Source organism: Schistocerca piceifrons, chromosome 4 (genome assembly GCF_021461385.2).
Source record: "Schistocerca piceifrons isolate TAMUIC-IGC-003096 chromosome 4, iqSchPice1.1, whole genome shotgun sequence".
Classification (NCBI taxonomy): Eukaryota; Metazoa; Arthropoda; class Insecta; order Orthoptera; family Acrididae; genus Schistocerca; species Schistocerca piceifrons.
Genome location: NC_060141.1, coordinates 435,619,789 through 435,644,193, shown reverse-complemented (window position 1 = coordinate 435,644,193; position 24,405 = coordinate 435,619,789). Strand labels below are relative to the sequence as shown.

Here is a 24,405-nt window from a genome sequence, read left to right as displayed (position 1 = left end):
CAAATCTCATTTGAAAAAACACAGTATATGACTAGCAACAAACTGGCACCCAAACTTTTGGAAACTAAGTATGGAAAAATCAAGAGTTTCGCAATTCAAATATTTAGGTGAAACAATCTCAGAGACTGGTCTAGAAAAAATTGGAAACGAAATTCGTTGTCAAAAGATGGAGACAGCTTTTAGACTTACAAAAGACATCTACAACAAAAAATGTCTCTCGAGGTACTCTAAATTGAGACATTACAACACGGTCATAAAACCAGAGTGCCTTTATGGGGCTGAAACGCTAATTTTAAACAGAAAAAAGGACATTCAAGAAATCCAAAAAAGAGAAAGAAAAGTAATCAGAAAAATTCTAGGTCCAAAATATACTGAAGAAGGAACATACAGGCTAAGAGCAAATAGTGAAATTCAACAATACACCAGCATATATTCGGATATGAAAAAACGCAGATTAAAATTTTATGGGCATATTAAAAGAATGGATGCTACCAGACTAACTAAACAAGTAGTGGAATTCTACGAAAATCGAAGTAAAGCTAAATTTGAGACAATAAAATGGATTGCTGCTATAAAAGAGGACATGAAAGAGGCAGATATAAAACAAGATGAAATTCAAGACAGAAAATTATTTAGGCAAAAAATTCATGACTGGGTAGTTGGTCAAGCTGAAAAACCAAAGAAAACTGGAACCACATGGTCTGATGAAAGGAAAAAGAGCTCATTCCGAGAGAATGAAAACAATTTGGGCAGAGAGAAAGTCTAAAAGAAAATAACTGAATGCCCCGTGATTGTACTTCGCGTGGTCCAGTAGGGCCCAAACGTGAATAATAATAATACACACAAATCCAAACAACATACAGAAATGATAATTTTTAAAGATACATTTCAGTAATGATATAACATATTTAAACACCATCTTAGTATTCACTCCAACTGTGTATACATTTCTCTGTGAGATATAGTTTCAAATGATTTTTAAAACATTTTAGGCCTGTTTCTTTTTTAATGATTTTGGGGAGTTTATTAAAAAACCTTTTGCCTGCTTCTTCAGGGGCAGTCATAGGCAGTTTTAGATTTCTGTTTATCATGTAGTAATTTTCATTTCCTCTTGTACCGTGTTTGTGTACTTCTTTATTTAGGAGGATAAGCGTGACCTTACTGCCATTATGCTTTGGTATATGTACAGTGAATATACTGTCTTAATATTATAGTGTACAAAAGCTTGCCTACAGGTCTGTCTTGGTGGTATTTTTGCAATGCATCTCATTGCCATTTTCTGAATTGTGAATATTCTTTTTAAGTAGCCAGCTTGTGCACTTCCCCATATATGAACTGAATAAGACAAATGTGGGAAGACAAGTCCATAATACATTGATCTGAGGACTTTATGACCCACAATCTTAGCTGTTTTATGCATGATGAAGATCTGTTTGTTTATCTTTTACACCGTGCCTCTATATGCTCCCCCCATGCCAAATGTTTGTCTATTATAGTGCCTAGAAAGTTTGTGCTGGTTACTTCTTTACTAGTCTTTCCATTTATATTAACATTTATATTATAATTTTCACTATGCATGGTCTGAAATACTACATTCATTGTTTTAGACTGATTCATAAACAGGTTGTTTTGTGTTAAATATTTATTTGCATTTTCGATATTCAGGAGTGCTTCCTTCTCAAGCTCCTCCTTTGTGTCAGCTGTGCAACTGATTGTTGTGTCATCAGCATACATTATAAGTTTCTGATTTATGTAGCTAGGGAAGTTTTTTACATAGATTGGCCCTAGCACCGACCCTTGCAGCACACCGTGTTTAACTGTTTGCAATTCTGATCTGTAGTTTGTTATATTTCCCCCACTAGTATTTCTGATTTCCATGCATTGTTTCCTATTTGTAATGTATGATTTAAGTATGTCATAGAATTTTCATCTAATTCCATTCTGATATAATTTCATCATTAATTTTGAGTGGTTCACACAATCAAATGCCTTAAATAGGACCATAAAAATCCCACAAGTCTTTTGTTGCCTGTCAAGTAAATTAAGAATGTGCTCAATTATATCTGTTGATGCTGTTTTTGTTGACTTCCCTTCTCTGAAACCATGTTGTGATGAATGCAGTATACTGCACTTTGTTATAAAACTTACAATTCTATTCTTTGTTATCATTTCATAGATTTTAGCAGATGTTGAGATCAATGATATTGGCCTGTAATTTCCTAATTCATCCCTGTTCCCTTTCTTAAATATTGGCTTCACTTTACTTACTTTCAGTGAATCTGGAAATATACCGAGTGATCAAAAAGTCAGTATAAATCTGAAAACTGAATAAATCACGGAATAATGTAGATTATTGTTGTTGTGGTCTTCAGTCCTGAGACTGGTTTGATGCAGCTCTCCATGCTACTCTACCCTGTGCAAGCTGCTTCATCTCCCAGTAACTACTGCAGCCTACATCCTTCTGAATCTGCTTAGTGTATTCATCTCTTGGTCTCCCTCTACGATTCTTACCCTCCACGCTGCCCTCCAATACTAAATTGGTGATCCCTTGATGCCTCAGAACATGTCCTACCAACCGATCCCTTCTACTAGTCAAGTTGTGCCACAAATTTCTCTTCTCCCCAATCCTATTCAATACCTCCTCATTAGTTATATGATCTATCCATCTAATCTTCAGCATTCTTCTGTAGCACCACATTTGGAAAGCTTCTATTCTTCTTGTCCAAAATATTTATTGTCCATGTTTCACTTCCATACATGGCAACACTCCATACAAATACTTTCAGAAACGACTTCCTGACACTTAAATCTATACTCGATGTTAACAACTTTCTCTTCTTCAGAAACACTTTCCTTGCCATTGCCAGTCTACATTTTATATCCTCTCTTCTTCGACCATCATCAGTTATTTTGCTCCCCAAATACCAAAACTCCTTTACTACTTTAAGTGTCTCATTTCCTAATCTAATTCCTCAGCATCACCCCACTTAATTAGACCACATTCCATTATCCTCGTTTTGCTTTTGTTGATGTTCATCTTATATCCTCCTTTCAAGACACTGTCCATTCCGTTCAACTGTTCTTCCAAGTCCTTTGCTGTCTCTGACAGAATTAGAATGTCATCGGCAAACCTCAAAGTTTTTATTTCTTCTCCATGGATTTTAATACCAACTCCGAATTTTTCTTTTGTTTCCTTTACTGCATGCTCAATATACACATTGAATAACATCGGGGAGAGGCTACAACCCTGTCTCACTCCCTTCCCAACCACTGCTTCCCTTTCATGCCCCTCAACTCTTTTAACAGCCATTTGGTTTCTATACAAATTGTAAATAGCCTTTCGCTCCCTATATTTTACCCCTGCCACCTTCAAAATTTGAAAGAGAGTATTCCAGTCAACATTGTCAAAAGCTTTCTCTAAGTCTACAAATGTTGGAAATGTAGGTTTGCCTTTTCTTAATCTAGCTTCTAAGATAAGCCGTAGGGTCAGTATTGCCTCACGTGTTCCAATATTTCTTCAGAATCCAAACTGATCGTCCCCAAGGTAGGCTTCTACTAGTTTTTCCATTCGTCTGTAGAGAATTCGCGTTAGTATTTTGCAGCCGTGACTTATTAAAATGATATTCGGTAATTTTCACATCTGTCAACACCTGCATTCTTTGGGATTGGAATTATTATTGAGGTCTGAAGGTATTTCGCCTGTCTCATACATCTTGCTCACCAGATGGTAGAGTTTTGTCATGACTGGCTCTCCCAAGGCCGTCAGTAGTTCTAATGGAATGTTGTCTACACCTGGGGCCTTGTTTCGACTCAGGTCTTTCAGTGCTCTGTCAAACTCTTCATGCAGTATCATATCTCCCATTTCATCTTCATCTACATCCTCTTCCATTTCCATAATATTGTCCTCAAGTACATCGCCCTTGTATAGACCCTCTACATACTCCTTCCACCTTTCTGCTTTCCCTTATTTGCTTAGAACTGGGTTTCCATCTGAGCTCTTGATATTCATACAAGTGGTTCTCTTTCCTCCAAAGGTCTCTTTAATTTTCCTGTAGGCAGTATCTATCTTACCCCTAGTGAGATAAGCCTCTACATCCTTACATTTATCCTCTAGCCATCCCTGCTTAGCCATTTTGCACTTCCTGTCGATCTCATTTTTGAGACGTTTGTATTCCTTTTCGCCTGCCTCATTTACTGCATTTTTGTATTTTCTCCTTTCATCAATTAAATTAAATATTTCTTCTGTTACCCAAGGATTTCTACTAGCCCTCGTCTTTTTACCTACTAGATCCTCTGCTGCCTTCACTACTTCATCCCTCAGAGCTACCCATTCTTCTTCTACTGTATTTCTTTCCCCCATTCCTGTCAATTGTTCCCTTATGCTCTCCCTGAAACACTGTACAACCTCTGGTTTAGTCAGTTTATCCAGGTCCCATCTCCTTAAATTCCCACCTTTTTGCACTTTCTTTAGTTTTAATCTACAGTTCATAACCAATAGATTGTGGTCAGAGTCCACATCTAACCCTGGAAATGTTACAATTTAAAACCTGGTTCCTAAATTTCTGTCTTACCATTATATAACCTATCTCATACCTTCCAGTATCTCCAGGCTTCTTCCATGTATACAACCTTCATTTATGATTCTTGAACCAAGTGTTTGCTATGATTAAGTTATGCTCTGTGCAAAATTCTTCCCGACGGCTTCCTCTTTCATTTCTTACCCCCAATCCATATTCATCTACTACGTTTCCTTCTCCCCCTTTTCCTACTATCGAATTCCAGTCACCCATGACTATTAAATTTTCGTGTCCCTTCACTATCTGAATAATTTCTTTTATTTCATCATACATTGCTTCAATTTCTTCGTCATCTGCAGAGCTAGTTGGCATATAAACTTGTATTACTGTAGTAGGCGTGGCCTTCGTGTCTACCTTCGCCACAATAATGCGTTCACTATGCTGTTTGTAGTAGCTTACCCGCATTCCTATTTTTTATTCATTATTAAACCTACTCCTGCAATACCCCTATTTGACTCTGTATTTATAACCCTGTATTCGCCTGAGCAAAAGTCTTGTTCCTCATGCCACCGACCTTCACTAATTCCCACTATATCCAACTTTAACCTATCCATTTCCCTTTTTAAATTTTCTACTCTACCTGCCCGATTAAGGGATCTGACATTCCACGCTCCGATCCGTAGAACGCCAGTTTTCTTTCTCCTGATAACGACATCCTCTTGAGTAGTCCCCGCCCGGAGATCCGAATGGGGGACTATTTTACCTCCGGAATATTTTACCCAAGAGGACGCCATCATCATTAACCATACAGTAAAGCTGCATGCCCTCGGGAAAAATTATGGCTGTAGTTTCCCATTGCTTTCAACCGTTCGCAGTACCAGCACAGCAAGGCCGTTTTGGTTAGTGTTACAAGGCCAGATCAGTCAATCATCCAGACTGTTGCCCCTGCAACTACTGAAATGGCTGCTGCCCCTCTTCAGGAACCACGCGTTTGTCTGGCCTCTCAACAGATACCCCTTCGTTGTGGTTGCACCTACGGTACGGCCGTCTGTATCGCTGAGGCACGCAAGCCTCCCCACCAACGGCAAGGTCCATGGTTCAAGGGGGTGTGGGATAATGTAGATAGAGAGGTACAAATTGACACATATGCTTGGAATGACATGGGATTTTATTAGAACCAAAAAAATACTAAAGTTCAAAAAATGTCCAGATGGCGCTTCATCTGATCAGAATAGCAGTAATTAGCATAACAAAGTAAGACAAAGCAAAGATGACGTTCTTTACAGGAAATGGTCAATATCTCCACCATAATTCCTCAACAATAGCTGTAGTCGAGGAATAATGTTGTGAACAGCACTGTGAAGCATATCCGGAGTTATGGTGAGGCATTGGCGTCGGATGTTGTCTTTCACCTCCCTAGAGATGTTGGTCGATCACGATACACTTGCAACTACAGGTAACCCCAAAGCCAATAATCGCATGGACTGAGGTCTGCATGGCCAAGCATGACAAAAGTGGTGCTGAGCACACGATCATCACCAAACAACGCACGCAAGAGACCTTTCACGCGTCTAGCAATATGGGGTGGAGCGCCAACCTGCATAAACATCGTACATTCCAGCAGGTGTTTATCAGCCAGGCTGGGGATGATGCGATTCTGTAACACATCGGCGTACCTCTCAGCCATCACAGTAGCAGTTACAAAACCAGAATCACGAATTTCCTCGAAGAAAAAGGCCCGATAATGGTAGATGTGGTAAATCCAACCCATACTGTGGCTTTCTCGTCGTGCAATGGAGTTTCCACGACATTGCTAGGATTTTCGGTAGCCCAAATTCTGCAGTTGTGGGCATTGACAGACCCTCGGAGTGTGAAATGAGCTTCGTCGGTCCACAACACGTTACTCAACCAATCGTCATCTTCCGCCATCTTTTGAAACGCCCACATTGCAAATGCCCTCCGCTTCACTAAATCACCAGCTAACAGTTCATGATGCCGATGGATTTTAGCATCGGAGGGCACGCCTAAGTGCCACCCAAACAGTAGTGTATGTATGGAATGCCGGTGCGACGTCCGACTGCACGAGCGCTGACTTCCTCGTGCAGAGACGAACCCGCTACAGTCTCCATTTCTTCCTGAACTGTCTCAGCAGCATTATGCCTTGTGCTCGGTCGGTCACTACAGCGTCTATCGTCTAAACAACCCGTGGCTTCGAACTTCGAAATCATTCTCGCCACAGCTGCATTTGTCAACGGACCTTTACCCATTCGAATCCCCTTCCTGTGGCGATAGGATCATAACGCTGAACATGCACATTCCCCATTCTGGTAATACAGCTTCACTAAACGCGCCTTTTCAGGTAATGTCAACATGCTGTGACTGCTGGCGCATCTGATTCTCTCTCTCTCTCTCTCTCTCTCTCTCTCTCTCTCTCTCTCTCTCATTACATCTCCTTTTATACATGATTGTCATGCACGATCACTAACGTTTTGCTGTCCAGCGCCATCTGCTGGACATTTTGTGAACTTTTTTTTTGGTTCTAATAAAAACCCATGTCATTCCAAGCATGTGTGTCAATTTTTATCTCTCTATCTACATTATTCCGTGGTTTACTAAGTTTTCATATTTATAGTGACTTTTTGATTACCCGGTACCTTCTTCTATCGCAGCATTCAGCATGTGTGTCAATGGTTTTAATATACATTCTCTGCATTCCTTTATGAGATGTGATGTGACACCATCCCAGCCAGATGAATGTTTAATTTTAATGTTTTATTAGGTTTGACACTTCTGTATCTGTTGTATGTATGAAAACCATAGTATGATTTGTATGTGGGGGTTTTAACAATTTATTTACTGCATTTGTTTTATTTTGTCTTATTAATTCGTCTGCTACAGTAATATAATATCTGTTAAAAGTACTGGCTATTTCTAGAGGGTTTGTGTTGCTTTTCCCGCTCATCAGTGGGCAGATGTCCTCTGCCCGGTTTGTTACTTTTCCTCTCTCTTCATTAATGAAAGACCATAAACTTTTTGAGTAGTTCTTTCCCTTATCTATAGACATCCTGATGAATGATGCTTTAGTTTCGCTGGTAAAACTACAGTACTCTTTCTTTTTTATTTTATACAGTGTGTTGTAGGCCTCAGTATTTTTTTTGTTTGGAGAGGTCATAATACACTCTCAGATTATTTCTGGCATGGATTACTTCCCCAGTCACCCAGCTTTTCTTTTTTGTTACTTTTTGACAAGCCTTTTACTAACAGGACATGTAACATCATCATAATAATTGAATAAAGAAAAAAACTGGTTCCATTTGGTTTTTGCATCTTTTGCTGCATATATTGTTTCCCAGTTTTCTGCCTCTAACATCTTTTTTAGTAGATTTATGTTATGTGGGAGGTTCTGTCTTCTCATCTCCCATATCTTCTGCAGTGAATCACTAGTCTTTATATTTATGTTTATCATGATTGTAAAATGGTCTGCTAATGTGGAGTTTATTACCTGTGTGTCAAAATAGCATGTAGGAATATTTGTTATTACATGATCAATTATAGTTTCACTATGCTTTGTTATTCTGGTTGCTTTATCTATTTTTATTTTTAGATTGTATATGCACAATAAGTCCAGTAGGGTCTTAGTATTGTCTGTATTTTTACTTTTGTATGTTCAGATCTCCTATAATGATCAAAATAAGCTTTTCTTATTGAGAGGTGTTGGATTATATCTTCCAGCTGTTCAAAGAAGGTTTTAATTACACCATCTGGTGATTGATAGAAACCTAATACACAACAAATTCCCAGCAATTTTAGTTTCCAGTGCTGTAGCTTCAAAGCTCAATTCTGTAGTATATTTTGTTATATTTATGGCTTTAGTTGATTTATAGTTAGCAAAAATGGCAACCCTACCACCTTCATAGGAAGTTCTGCAAAAACTGGCTACTTTCACATAATTCTTCAAGTTGTACATTCCTATGTGATTTTCTTTTAGCCCATGTTCTGTAGCTACTAGAATGTTTGGCCTATATTCCTGTAATATTGCCTCTAGTTCCTCTGTTTTATTGTTTATGTATTGAACATTTTGGTGAAGTATTCTAACAGTTGACTTTAAATTTAATAGTTCCCCTTCCTGTAATATACTAAGCACATCACTTGCTCCCTTTGCTTCTGGTACTATGCAGTGATTTTTTTCAGTTTGTCCATTAGACCTGGGTCATATCTTTGTCCTATGTTTATATTCCTCTCACTATTGTCACACTGGTATATAAGGTGGACAGTTTTACTTACATCTTTTTCCGTGTTCTCTTTCTGTTTACTTGATACCATAAAAATCCTCACTTAGTGTAGCAGGTCTCCTAGTTCTCAGGCATCTGTCTTGATTGGAAGCTGCTTCTGCTGTTGATCTCGCAGGCCTCGGGTACCTCTTCGGTGTGGTTGCTGTTGCTGGTGGCTCCTGTGCTCTCTGACTTGGTGACTGCCCTTCTTTGTTAGCTGCTGAAGCTAATGACCCTTGTATGTTTTCCTCACAAGCATTTTCATTGCCTTGAGATAGTATTATGGGGTCTGCTGTTCTGGATGCTGTTGCTGATGACAACAGCTCTGCTGATGATTGTGGTGATTCTGCTGCTAGTGGTTTATCTGACGCTGCTGGTGAGAATATCAGAGCCTTTGCTGCTGCTACTGGTGTTTGTTATAGCTCTCCTGCAGATAATGATGGTTCCACTATTACAGATTCTTGTTTTGAATTGGGATTGGAGAGCCTTCCATTACAGATGACTCATTAATAAATTTAAGTATTTCGGCACTAATAATCTTTTTCCCTTTTACGTTCATATGGAGACCATGTCTTGTGAAGTGCTCTCTGTGAACACTGTTTATCTCTATAAAAGTCGTATTCTGGAAACCTCTACATATTTTCTCAAATAGCCTGTTTGTTGTAACAATCTCGATGTTTACACACGAGTTTTCCATCAGATCGTGTTTCCTGGGGATACTAACAATGTAGAAATGCACTCGAGGCATCCTTTTGATTGTTTCCTTTAGGATTCTCATTGTACGCCAAGTTTCATTACAGTAAACGTCATTTGCGCCTCCTATTATGATGCAGCTGTTACCGGTTGTCAATATATTGTCACTGTTTTTCAAAATTTCGCATAGTGGCACGCCTGGTTTGATGATGCCTGTTACATTAAGATCTGGATGATTTCTTCTCATAATTTCTGTAACTCCTCTCTCATGACTATCTGCAAAAATGTGTGTTTGTTGCTTGTATCCTTGCTTATGCAGAACGTGGTTGTTTACTTTTCTTTCTTTATGAACATTTACCTTGTGGTTTTTTCCGTTTAATCCACTTGCATCTTTTTGTGTGGATAGTTTGTTCATATTTTTATCCATAGACGCACTATTAACACTGTCTTTTCTAATGTTTAATTCACTTGTGTCCTTTTGGGTGATCAGTTCGTTCATATTTCTAGTTACAGTCTTACTGTTTACACTTTGTACATTTGGCACTTTGTACATTTGGTTGTGCAGACCTACGAATTTTATGGCTAGCATTAATGAGATCTTGTTGCCTTGATGATTCAGACAGTTCCCGTATGGTTAGTGCCACATTTTCCCTGTTTTTATATATTTTTTATAATGTCAATTTCTTTTTGAAGTTCGTCATGCACATTGTCTTCTACTCCTGTGCACTTTTCACTCGCGATCTTGCGGCCGTTACAGTGTAAATATGACAGAGTGTATTTGTAAATCTTCCTGAGCAAAGCAGTGTTAATGGCACCATTTATGTTTAAACACGCACATTCTAATTCTATTTAGCACTGTTTCGTCACATACAATACACTTGATTGAAATTAAGTCCTCAAAAACTGTAGAGCGGTTTAAAGTTACATGTACACTTGCCGCCATCTTGTAGAGGAAGATGAGAAGGGAAATATGATACCACATGAAGGATTAGACAAAGTGCTGAAAGATCTAAGTTGAAACAAGGCCCTAGGAGTAGACAACATGCTGCTAGAGCTACTGACAACCTTGGGAGAGCCAGCCACGACAAAACTCTACCATCTGGTGATTAAGATGTATTAGACAGGCAAAATACCCCCATATTTCAAAAAGAGTATAATAATCCCAGTTCCAAAGAAAGTAGGTGTTGATAGGTGTGAAAATTCCTGAACTATAAGTTTAATAAGTCACAGATGCAAAATACTGCAGGAAGTAGTGGGGGGTGAGGGGAGAGAGAGGTATTCAGGGAAGAGATTCTGCTGTGGGCTTCCTGATTTGGGGAAGTACTGAAGATCCTGCTGAGCTTCTGGAATGAGGTCACTGTGGTAGTGTTTGTAGGTGGACAGCTGGCAGAGTTCCTCTGCCAGGTAATCAATGCGATTCATTACAACAACGGTGAAGCCTTTGTCAGCAGGCAGGATTATGATGTCAAGGTCAATTTTTAGATGGTGGGTTTTGGTTCTCCCTGTGGATAATGTGCTTCACTTTACTGCCTGCTTCACAGCCCACACCATCTTGAGGGCTTTGGGAAAGAGGGTGATGCATTGTTTGAGGTTGGGAAATTCTGGACAGTTAACAATGGGTTATTTGGAGGCAGTGGGGGAGTAATATAGTTGGTTTGAAGAGTAAACTGAATCAGGCAGGGTTCAATGTTGGTTTTGAATTGAGTCTGATTGGTGGTGAAGAAGTGTTGTCACTGTTGAGATTGGGAGAACAGCAGCCTCCCAACACTGCAACTAACAGCCCTCTCCTGTCCCCACCAGACACCTGCACACTCTGATAGACAGCACTAGCATCTTCCTCCACTCCTACCCTGCTACTTGTCCTGCTCTCCAGCTCATGCCTCCCATCCCTCAGTCACCATCCAAGAATCATTTTGTGCACTTTTGTGTTAGCCATGATTATGTTTAACACCAGCTTGCATTTAGTATTCATCAAGAACAGACACTACATCAGCCAGTATTATCAAGTTGGCTGGTGCCCAACAATCATCGTATGAAGTTACAGTCAGTAGTGCATGACTGTATTAAGTACATGACCTTAGAACACATGTTTATGTTTTATATTCTTCAAGCCACCCTACAGTATGTGGTGGGAGGCACTTCTGGTATCATATCTGGTCTGCTATTGTTTGACCATCGCACCCACATGGATGACAGTAATAATCCTCTCTGGTGTAGATAAACAACAGAAAGAGTAGAAAATAAATAAGTCATCAGGTCCAGATAGAATCCCAATTCAGTTTTACAAAGAGTACTCTATGGCATTAACCCCTTACTTAGGGTGAATTTATCGAATCACTTGCTCCGCTCAAAGTCCTATGAGACTACAAAAAAGTCCAGGCAAGTCCTGTGTGTAAGAAGGGTAAAAGAATAGACCATCAAAATTACAGACCGATATCCTTAACATCAGTTTGCTGCAGAATTCTTGAACATGTCCTGAATTAAAAATATAGTAAATTTCCTATAATGTGAAAAACTTAAGTCCACAAATCAAAACAGTTTTAGAAAGCATCACTCGTGCAAAACACAGCTTGCCCTTTTCTCACATGATATCCTGTAAACTAAGGATGAAGAATAAAAGGCAGATTATTCTTAGATTTACGAAAAGCGCTTGACGCTGTACCCCAGTGCAGGCTTTTAACAAAGGTATGAGCATATGGAGTGGGTTCTTAGAATTATAAACGGCTCGAAGACTTCTTAAGTAAAAGTACCCAGTATGTTGTCCTTGATGGCATGTGTTCAGGAGGGAGAAGGGTATCACCAGGAGTGCACCAAGAAAGTGTGGTAGGACTAATACTATTTTCTATAAGCATGAATGATCTGGCAGACAGGGTGGGCAGCAATCTGTGATTGCTTGCTGATGCTGTGGTGTACAGGAAGGTGTCATCGATAAGTAACTATAGGTGAATACGAGATGACTTAGACACAATTTCCAGTTTGTGTGATGAATGAGAGCTACCTCCAAATATTGAAAAATGTAACTTAATGCAGAACAGTAGCAAAAACAAACGTGTAATGTTCAGATACACCATTAGTGGTGTTCTGCTTGACACAGTCATGTCATTTGCTTATCTGGGCGTAACTTCACAAAGTGATATGAAATGGAATGGCCATATGAGCACTGTGATAGGGAAGGCTCAAATTTGGTTTATTGAGAAACTGTGGTTCATCTGTAAAAGAGACCTCATACAGGATGCTATTGTGACCTGTTCTTGAGTATTGCTTGGGTCTTTTGGATGCGCAACCGATCAGAACGAAGGACAATATCCGAGCAATTCAGTGGCAGGCTGCTAGATTTGTCACTTGTAGGTTTGAACAACTTTCAGGAATTTAGGAATGCTAAAATGGGAATATCTGGAGGCAGGGTGACTTTCTTTTTGAAGAACACTATTGAGAAAATTTTGAGAACTGGTGTTTTAAGCTTACTGCAGGGCAATTCTAAATTAGGGCCTCTATGGAGGCATACAGACAGTCTTTTTCCCTTGCTGTATTTGCAAGTTGATTTGGAAAGGAAATTGCTAGTAGTGGTACAGGGCAGGCTCAGTCATGCACCATACATGTATGGCGCATGGAGTATGTAAGTAGATAGATCAGGACAAGTTTCCCAAGATATATATATGCCTGTAATAGTGTACATTTGTCCTACATCCCTTCTTGAAAACTGGACTGACTTGCACTTTTTCCATTCACTGGATACTCCCTGTTCCGCCAGTGACCTATGATAAAACTACAGCTAGAAGGGAGAGCAAGTTCTTTAGCATAATGTCTCTGGAATATTAAATTTGTCTCATCTGATCCAGATGCCTTTCCACTACTACATGACAGTAGTTGCTTTTCTGTTCTGCAATCACTTATCCCAGGATTTGTCATTTTGGCAATAATGTGGTAATGGAAAGGAAGAACCATATTTTGATCTTCCACAGTAAAACAGTTTCTGGAGATGAAATTACATGTCACCCTTGATTTCTGTCATCTTCCATTTTGGTATCAGTATGGTCACTAAGCAATTGAATAAAAGATTTTGATCTGCTTATCAACTTAGCCCTCAAGAAGACTGGAATAATCCCAGTTCCAAATAAAGCAGGTGCTGACAGGGGCGAAAATTACCATACTATCAATTTAATATCTCATGGTTGCAAAATACTAACACAAATTCCTTACATAAGAATGGAAAAACTGATAGAAGCCAAGCTCAGGAAAGATCAGTTTGGATTCTGGAGAAATGTAGGACCAGCAAGAAGTACTGATACTACCACTTATCTTAGAAAATAGGTTAAGGAAAGGCAAACCTACATTTATAACATTTGCAGACTTAGATAACACTTTTGACAATGTTGACTGGAATACTCTCTTTGAAATTCTAAGGTAGCAGTGGTAAAATACAGGGAGCGAAAGGTCATTTACAACTTGTCCAGCAATTAGATGGCAGAAATAAGAGTCGAGGGGCATGAACAGAAAGCAGTGGTTAAGAAGAGAGTGAGACAGTCCCTGACATTATTCAATCTGTACACTGATCAAGCAGTAAAGGAAAACCTAAGAAAAATATGGAGTAGGAATTAAAGTTCAGGGGGGAAAAAATAAAAACTTTGATGTTTGCCAATGACATTGTAGTTCCATCAGGGAAAGCAGAGGACTTGAATGAGCAGTTTAATGGAATGGACAGTGTCTTGAAAGGTAGGTGTAGGATGAATATCAACAAATGCAAAACAAGGATAATGGAATGTGGTCGAATTAAGTAACGTGATGCTACGAAATTGAATTAGGAAACAACACACTTAAAGTAGTAGATTAGTTTTCCTATGTGGACAGTAAAATACCTGATGATTGCCAAGATAGAGAGGATATAAAATGTAGACTGGCAATGGCAAGAAAAGCATTTCTGAAGAAGAGAAATCTGTTAACACTGAATATAGATTTAAGTGTTAGGAAGTCTTTTCTGAAGTATTTGTCTGGAATGTAGTCATGTATGGAAGTGAAACATGTATTTAAACAGTTTAGACAAAATGTGAATAGAAACGTGCAAAATGTGGTGCTACAGAAGAATGTTTAAGATTAGATGGGTAGATCACATAAATAATGAGAAGCTACTGAACAGAACTGGGGAGAAAAGAAATTTGTGGCGCAACTTGACCAAAGAATGGGATTGGTTGAAACGACACATTCTGAGACATCAAGAGATCACCAATTTAGTATTTGAGGGAAGTGTGGGGGTAAAAACTGTAGAGGCCGACCAAGACATGACTACAGTAAGCATATTCAGAAGCATGTAGGATGCAGTAGTTACTGGCCGTAGGTCTATGACTCATTATGGAATTTTGCTGAGAAATCTTTCCCCATCCTCTTATAATTTTGACCTTATCCCATCTGGTTTTTTATCTTCTTTTCTTATACTTGAGAACTTTTCTTGTTGTCAAACAAGCAGTTAATAATTTATTATCAATACAAGCAAAATCATTAGGAGATTTAAAGACAGAACCTCAGTTTGCAGTACATTTCCATCATTTTTAATTGCCAGTGGAACATACCTTCTGAATATCATGTATTGAACTTGTATATACATCTACAAAAACCAGTACTACTATGAAACTTTGCTCTTCTTTTATCTTCTAAGTGTAAAAGTTCCACTTCCACTTGTATGTATTACCAACAACAAACTGCACAAGAACATTATACATGTATGAAAATATTAGTGTCATATTATGTAGCATGTTAAAAGGAAATTTCTGAAGGTTGGCTAATTGCTGCTTGTGAGTGATTAAGATTCTTTGTTATGGGACTGAATCGCTGCCACGATTTCATGAATATAACATCAGTCACTTGCAAGTGAATGGTTGGTTATGGTCATTTTTGTTTATTGTTTCGAACTGTATGTGAATCTTTTTTTTTCATGATGTTATTTCAGTTTATAACCTCCATTTAAATTCTTAAGACTGCTAATACATTTTCCCAAATTTGCTAAGTAGTTTTTAGATAAAGTTAGTTGATTACAGTAACCTGGGAAAAAATCACAGAACTACAAACATATATGTAAATAATGTAGAAGCACCATTTGACCGATTTATCATATAAGTCTATCTCATCAACTGTAGACAAATCAAAATACATAAATTTCAGCTTCTTACAGAAATGATGTTCTCAGCAATAGATTATGCCCCACACAGAATACACTGTTTATTTTTATCACATCATCTTTAGAATATTCTATGTTACCAACATTTGAATAATTTGTTATAGAAATGAAGAATTATAGTTTGTAAACAAATGAAAATATTTTCCTAGGTAAGACACAGACACCATATGCAGAAAATATTAGACCAGTCAACAATCACTTTTAAATATTATAATTTTGTATTAAACATATGTGTTCTTCTGTCATATGGTATGTAGAAACTAACCTGCATGCTGGGGAAGCCTATGCCAACAAGGAAGTTTGCAATCCAATTAATTAAGACTGCTATGGACATGGCAGCAGGCCGTGGTCCTTGCGAAAAGAGCTCGGCTGTAATCATCCATGGTATGGAGCCAGGGCCGACAGCAAAGAAGACCACAAAACTCAGTGTTGATACAACAGATAGGTACGACATCCAGTCTATCATTTCCTGCACATACCCAAAAAACTCCTATCAGGCGTTGGTACCCTGTTCTTCTTTCCTGATACAGGTGAAGGAGAGTTAAAATAGTTAAACTCAAGAAAAATTATGCAGGCATCCAGAGGAACATGCTGGAGAATGCATTGATTTCTTCATTGCTAAATAATTTTTAAACATAAATGGTCAGCAAATTCAACTTCTCCTTCAAATTGTATCAGGAAAGTTTTCTGATAACAAAAAAAGGGAGGGCTGCAAAAGAAGCATCATGCACAAAATAAAAAGTAAGCATTCATGTGCAATGTAAACAAGAAACTAACCTGAAAGTACAGCTTAAAATCTCTGGATGAGCCAGATATCTACCTTTTTTTGTAGTCCAGAAGCATTTTATAGCTAACAGTAGCATGCATTTTGAAGTATTATAGTTCTGTTCTGTGTCAGAACTTTTTAGTTTAAAAAACGATATATACATATACCAATTGATTTCAATCCAAAAAGGGTTAATGAAATGTCCAACTTCAGATAATGTATGACAAACAGCATTTCCATTTGTTCCTTTCTCTTATTTTGTTTCTTTGTCACCAAGATTCTTCTTTGTTTTATTTTCATAGTGATACCCAGCTGACAAATCATCTAGTCTTTTGCAATGCATCTCTCTGCATAAAAATATCAATTTTGGTTTGCAAGTCCTTATTTCACCAACATCATCTGTAGCAATATTTGGAACACTCAGTGACTCTCTGACAACACATCTCACCAGCAGTGTCTCATGCACACTGGCATAAATTTTTCTAATATCAGCTTTATATGTTACACAGTGTTGTATTATCCATATAATCAATTGTAAATTATGGAAAATCATTTGAACTTTTGAGGAGCTGTAATACGGTTACTGTATCTCATCCCTCCATTTCATCTGCAAAAGCAATCCATCTACTCTTGCAACATCAGCCTTACTGGTACTTAAGCTCTCCACCAACTCATCACCAAAGTACAAGCATGATGTAAATATTACTATTTTTGTGTCAGAAGGCATTGCTTTACTCCCTAATCTGAGTAGCCTTCCAATGTTAGATCCAAAGTGGAACATTATGTAAAAACAGTTTCACTTTCCATGTTTCATTTACTCATTACAAATTTTCCAATGGTTTTTGCAATGTTGCTTTATCATTATGATTTCAATATACTGTGTGTGCTAGAAACCTTCTACTCCCTGAATCACATGCACACATCACTTCTTCCAATGCAATAAATCTGTCTGCTGATCATGCTTTTTTAGTTCTGAGATTTGTGGCAGAGAATCTATTCTAAACCTCTAGAAGTTCTTATTCCAGTTATTATTATGAGGCACGACCTACAAATCCATAACGTAACATAAAACTAAAGTCATCCTCAAAACCCTTGGGATCCCTCCATCCAAACCCCTGGAATCTTCTCACATGAAGATATATACATTTACCAAATCCAGTATCCCACACACCTAAACTCACTATTTGCCTCCTGTCCAGGATACTTTATGGGATTCACATTCATTTACAAAACATACATCAGCACTCTTAACATCCACAGCCCATACCCATTGTTATCTCTCTTGTAATATACTGAAAGCACCTGGAGTGATGTGTTCTCCCATGTGCTACACCTTGCACATAATAGTACTAACGATGTTATATATCAATGCACCTACACAGCTTACACAGAAGGTAGGATGATTTCAGAAGTAGATCTGTGCAGCTTGAAGAAAGGTTTCTTCAAAGACCTCCCAAGGAATGAAATATTAACATGGAATTGAAGAATTTCCTGAAAGTGTAGACTGGAAAACCGCATTTTATGCGGTGAACTGTAGCCTACTGGAAACTCAGAGAAGAAAAAACAAATAACTGAAATGTGGTGGCATTGACAGAAATTAAAAATTAACTGGATACATAAGAAACAAAGTTATTATGAACAGTAGGTAAGGAAATGAGTCTAGCAAAATCTTTACTAAAAGCAGAAATCAGCTCCTGGAACATCTGCTACAGCATTCTGTACTGATTAGCATTATACAGGAATGAGCATTAGAAGAAAAGACTTTTAGAGACAGGCAAAGACTAAAATATCCAGAAAATATACAAATGATGACTGTAGTAGTTATCTAGAAATGAAAAAGATTTAAAACAAGAGTGGAAGATGTGGAGACACTATAAAAATAGAGTAAAAAGAGAGTGTACAGCTCTACAGTGGAATGGTGAGCAAGCAACTTTCTGCATAAATGAATGGAGGGTCAAACAGCCTACACTGGCAGCACACACTGTCATGTTGCAGTCCATACTTTTGACTGCAACAGTAAAAGTATAGCAGCATCTTTCATAACTTGAGCCATCTTGAAACAATCCCCCTTCTTTACCTCTTTTTCTCCTGCTCCAGCACACCTGGACACCACGCCTTATAGACAGCAACACGCCTTAGAAGCAGTGCTTGTTTCCCCTCCCTCCCTCTTCTTCCAATGGCCATGATTTGCATAGTTTCAATCTGTCTTTATTGTTGCCATTTTCATTTGTAGCAGTTTTGTCGATTTTGATTTAATAATAATTCCAGTACCAGAGCACAAGAATTAGTCACTCTCAGATAAGTGAACTACCTTTGTCAGTATGTATGGAAATACCGGCATTTTCATGACATCATTTTCAAGTCTTCACTTTGACATATCTAAAGCAGTTTATACTAGTTTAAGACTTAACTAACAAAATCACATGCTGGGTTTAAAAAAAGTTCCATGACTACTTTCAATGTAAATACAATTCTAGCTAACAAATTTTTGTGCAAGTATCCCACAAAGCTACAATGTTAAAAATCACTTTCAACAGAAAATGAATGAATGCATTGTAATGTATGTGCATACAATATAAATCAATGTGATATTACAAAACAAACAAATACATGCATGTGGAAGCTGCAACTGAAATTTAAGTTGAGGGCCATTAAAATCACTCTTTTAGTACATACATGGCATTTAAAGACTGAAAGGATAACATAAAATTATTAACATTAGCCTGAATTGACATTGTTAGAAGTGGGGTTCACATTATAAAAGTGTGCACATGATGAACCCATCTGAGTTGGTAGTACATGTTTGAGACAGTAAAACATTTATCTTAACTTACTCACAGAAAGACTGAACCATACAATCAGTGTGCAGATCTTGTACTGATCAGCCAGAACATTATGACCACCTATCTAATAGCATGGTTAACAGTAGCGACTTAATGTGGCATGAAAGCAGTGAAGCCTTGGTAGGTCACTGGAGGGAGTAGGCACCACATATGCGCATGCACACATGTGCTGTCATGGAATCCAAGTTCAGATTGAGGTAGGCCTTAGATCATACTGTCCTCCATGGAACCCCAAAGCATTTCCCCATAGCTTCTAAGGAAATCATGGATAACCTCAATTTAAGCAGCAATTTGAATCTTTGTGTTTTGGAATACAAGTACACAGTCTTCCTAATGAATCACTTTGCATTGTAGCTAACACAACTTATGGATTCTGATTTAAGTAGCTAAGCCAGCAGTTTGATCATGTTACACCTCTCTTTCATGAAGATTATTTTGTTTTGGGTGTGTAAACAGTTCAAACTCTACAACACATAAATGAAAAGTGAAACTCATTTATAGCTTAACAGCGAAATTACTTAATACTGACAATGAAGAAAAATTAAAAACAGCACAGCACATGATTATAAAACTTTGGAATTTGCTTGGTCTAAGAAAAATGTTTAGGACAAAATTAATGATCAACAGAATTTTTCTACATCACATTTTCCAGTGCTCACAGTAAGTGACTCCATGCATAGTTTTTGGCCTTTGGTTGGCTCAGAGAAGCAAAATACCATATTGTGATGCTCACTGTAAGCCTCACAATACAAAATAACTTGCAGACAGTTAAATTACTCTGAAGGCCAGTTACGGATACTTCTGAAGACAGTTGTTTTTTTTTGTTTTAGGGCACAAAACTGCTATGTTAGGAAACAGTAAAAAACCGAAAATGGAAACCAGCAGCAATGGGAACAAAAGTCATGAAACGAAAAGCAGAAGGAAGGCTTAAAAATCCACTACAGAAGGAGGTGCTGTACCCCAAGTTGTCAAGAAGGTTTTAGGAAAGCGGAAGGAAAGAGAATGGAGCAGTTGACGGAAGCGGACTCCCGGTGGTAGTAGGGAGGAGGGGCATCCTGCATATCCTACATCAAAGGAGGCGTCGAAAAAAATGTCATGGGCTGGATTAGCAGGCATGGAAGACAGATGGCTAGCAAAACGACTCAGAAGGACTGCTCGCCGATTGGACAGCGGAGGTTCAGCAGTCTCAGCATAAAGGCTTTCCACAGGGCTGGTGTAAAAAGCTCCAGACACTAAACGTAATCCACGGTGGTGGATAGAGTCGAGACGCCGAAGAATAGACGGCCGAGCAGAGGAGTAGACTATGCTTCCATAGTCCAATTTCGAGCGCACTAAGGCGCGATAGAGGCGGAGAAGGACCACTCGGTCCGCTCCCCAGGAGGTACCATTCAGGACACAGAGGGTGTTGAGGGACGGCAGACAGCGAGCCGAAAGATAGGAAACATGGGAGGACCAGCACAGTTTTCTGTCAAACATAAGACCCAAGAATTTAGCGACGTCTGGAAACGGAAGGTTGACAGGAGCTAGATGTAAGGAGGGCGGAAGAAAAATTAACACAAACGGTCTTACTGGGAGAAAAAGGGAAGCCGGTTTCGATGCTCCAAGAGTGGAGGCGATCGAGACATCCTTGAAGACGTCGTTCAAGAAGGCTGGTCCATTGAGAGCTGTAGTAGATCGCAAAATCGTCCACAAAGAGGGAGCCCGAGACATCAGGAAGGAGACAATCCATAATTGGATTTATGGCAATGGCAAACAGTACAACACTCAGCACGGAGCCCTGGGGTACCCCGTTTTCTTGGGAGAAAGTACGGGAGAGAGTAGTGTTCACCCGCACCCTAAATGTGTGCTCTGCCATAAATTCGCGAAGAAAAAGGGGCAGCCGACCTCGAAAGCCCCAAGAGAACAGTGTGCGGAGGATGCCTGTCCTCCAACAGGTATCGTATGCTCTCTCTCCAGATCAAAAAATATTGCTACTGTTTGGCGTTTCCGGAGAAAATTGTTCATGATATAAGTGGAGAGAGCAACAAGATGGTCAACTGCAGAACGATGTGTTCGGAATCCGCATTGGGCAAGTGTTAAAAGACTGCGGGATTCCAGCCACCAAGCTAAACGGTAATTCATCATACGCTCCACAACCTTACAGACACAACCCGTGAGAGAAATGGGGCGATAGCTAGAGGTGAGATGTTTGTCCTTTCCAGGTTTCGGAACAGGAACGACGATAGCTTCCCGCCATCATCTGGGAAAAGTACTGTCGGTCCAAATTCGATCATAAAGGCGAAGGAGGTAATGCAGACTATGGGTTGATAAATGCAGCAACATTTGGACGTGGATACCATCCGGTCCTGGGGCGGAGGAGCGAGAAGAAGAGAGTGCATGTTGTAGTTCCCGCATGGAGAAAACAGTATTGTAGCTTTCGCGATTTTGAGAGGAGAAAGCAAGATGTCGCACTTCCGCTGCACGTTTCTTCGGGAGAAATGCTGGCGGGTAATTTGACGAGCTCAAAATCTCAGCAAAGTGCTGACCCAATGAGTTAGAAATTGCGACAGGGTCCACTAATGCATCATGCGCGACAGTGAGCCCAGAGACCGGGGAGAAACTAGGCGCGCCTGAGAACCGTTGAAGCCGACTCCAAACTTCTGAGGAGGGAGTGAAGGTGTTAAATGAGCTAATAAAGAATTTCCAGCTTGCCTTCTTGCTATCGTGGATGACACGACGGCATCGCGCACGGAACTGCTTATAGCGGATACAGTTGGCCAAAGTAGGATGGTGGCAGAAAACGCGGAGAGCACGTCGCCACTCACGTATTGCGTCACGGCATGCCTCGTTCCACCAAGGAACTGGGGGGCGCTGGGGCAATTTGGAGGTGCGTGGTATTGAACATTCCGCAGCTGTAAGAATAACGTTGGTAATGTGTTTGACCTCATCATCGACGCTGGGAAAGTGACGGTCATTGAATGTCGCTAGAGACGAAAAAAGTGTCCAATCGGCTTGGGCAATCTTCCAGCGTCGCGGGCGCATAGATGGCAGTTGAGGCTGCAGTCTAAGGACACATGGAAAGTGGTCACTCGAGTGTGTATCATCAAGGGCGAACCATTCGAAGCGCCGAGCTAGCGGAACAGTACCGACCGCAAGGTCCAAATGAGAAGTTTGTCGTGGTGGCAGACAAAAATGTAGGGACCCCAGTGTTGAGGCAAACTAGATCCGCTTGGTGGAAGACATCTAGCAATAGTGAGCCACGTGGACAAGGATGTGGAGATCCCCAAAGCGGGTGGTGGGTATTGAAGTCCCCAACCAGCAAATAGGGGGGTGGAAGCTCACCAAGAAGATGAAGGAGATCAGCTCGTGCCATTGGTGTGGACGATGGAATGCATACAGTATGAAGAGAGAAGGTGTATCCAGAAAGGGAACGATGGACAGCGACAGCTTGGAAGGAAGTGTTTAAGGGTATTGGGTGATAATGGAGAGTATCATGGAGAAGAATCATGAGTCCTCCATGGGCTGGAGTGCCTTCAACAGAAGGGAGATCATATCGGATGGACTGAAAATGAGGGAGAACAAAGCGGTCATGGGGACGCAGCTTTGTTTCCTGAAGACAGAAGATGACCGGCGAGTAGGATCGTATGAGGATCGACAATTCATCCTGATTGGCTCGAATGCAGCGGATATTCCAGTGGATAATGGACATAGGGTAAACAGAAAATGGAGGAATGTGACCAAGGTTGCTGTCAACTCGACGACTGCTCAGAGCTTGCGACCGACAGCATGGAATGGCATTCAGCCGAAGGCAGAAGATCCTGATCCATAGGTTGTTCAGGAGCAGCTCCTGCCCCCAGTGATCGGCCGGTTGATCGGCCGCCAGCAGTGCGCCTCGACGACACAGAAGATGGCCGAGGGCGATTTCCGCCAGGTGGTGCTGTAGATGGGACACGCCTTGGCGGAGGAGATGAACTGGGTTTCTTTGTAGCCTTCTTGGAAGTATGATGTTTAGATGAAGGAGGAACCGATGGGTGTGAAGTTGGGGTACGTAAAAAATCTTCACGAGTATGCTCTTTTTTCGAAGTCTTGGTCTCGTCTGGGTGTCTGACTTTTGGGCTCGAGATTTAGCAGAACCCGATGAAGGGTGAGCCATAGAGTGGGCAGGCGAAAGTGGTGAGGTTGAATGGGCGATCTTTGCGCTGGCCGATCTGAGGACCGTGGCACTAAAGGTGAGGTCACAAGTCTGCGTGGCCGCCTCCTTTGTTGGCCGAGGAGAAGCAAGGACAGTGCTTTTTTTTCCTGTCTGAGGCATGGTGGGCTGTCGACTGGCGAATAATTTTCGAGCAGCAAAGGTCGACACCTTTTCCTTCACTCTGATTTCCTGGATGAGCTTTTCGTCCTTAAAAACGGGGCAATCTCGAGAGGAAGCAGCGTGGTCACCCATACAGTTGATGCAGCGAGGGGATGGAGGTGGACAAGCACCCTCATGGGCATCCTTGCCACACGTAACACATTTGGCCGGATTGGAACAGGACTGGCTGGTGTGATTGAACCGCTGACACCGATAGCAACGCGTAGGGTTTGGGACATAAGGGCGAACGGAAATTATCTCATAGCCTGCTTTGATTTTCAATGGGAGTTGAACTTTGTTAAATGTCAAGAAGACAGTGCGGGTTGGAATGATGTTCGTGTCAACCCTTTTCATAACTCTATGAACAGCCGTTACGCCCTGGTCAGACAGGTAGTGCTGAATTTCTTCGTCAGACAATCCATCGAGGGAGCGTGTATAAACGACTCCACACGAGGAATTTAAAGTGTGGTGCGCTTCAACCCGGACAGGGAAGGTGTGGAGCAGTGAAGTACGCAGCAATTTTTGTGCCTGGAGGGCACTGACTGTTTCTAACAACAGGGTGCCATTCCGTAATCTGGAACAAGACTTTACAGGACCTGCAATTGCGTCGACACCTTTCTGAATAATGAAAGGGTTGACCGTGGAGAAGTCGTGACCTTCGTCAGACCGAGAAACAACAAGGAACTGTGGCAACGATGGAAGAACTGTCTGTGGCTGAGACTCAGTGAACTTACGCTTGTGAGCAGACATAGTGGAAGGCGAGGAAACCATTGCGGAAGAATCCCCCATGATTACCGGCGTCTCCGATGGTGCGCT

General features: G+C 40.3%; 1 protein-coding gene across 7 annotated transcripts in view; it reads right to left on the bottom strand.

The window, feature by feature from the left end:
- The window catches only part of LOC124794748 (glucose transporter type 1), a 502,711-nt gene that overhangs the window by 118,995 nt on the left and 359,311 nt on the right, over positions 1-24,405 (bottom strand). For 6 of the 7 annotated variants that reach the window (XR_007016606.1, XM_047258356.1, XM_047258360.1 and 3 more), the window contains one exon: positions 15,916-16,140. Coding sequence is in view for 6 of the 7 variants with exons in the window: in XM_047258356.1 (XP_047114312.1) it covers positions 15,916-16,140 (225 nt within the window). In the remaining variant the exon portion in view is untranslated. The remainder of the gene's footprint in view (positions 1-15,915; positions 16,141-24,405) is intronic. The other variant, XM_047258358.1, reaches the window with a different exon arrangement.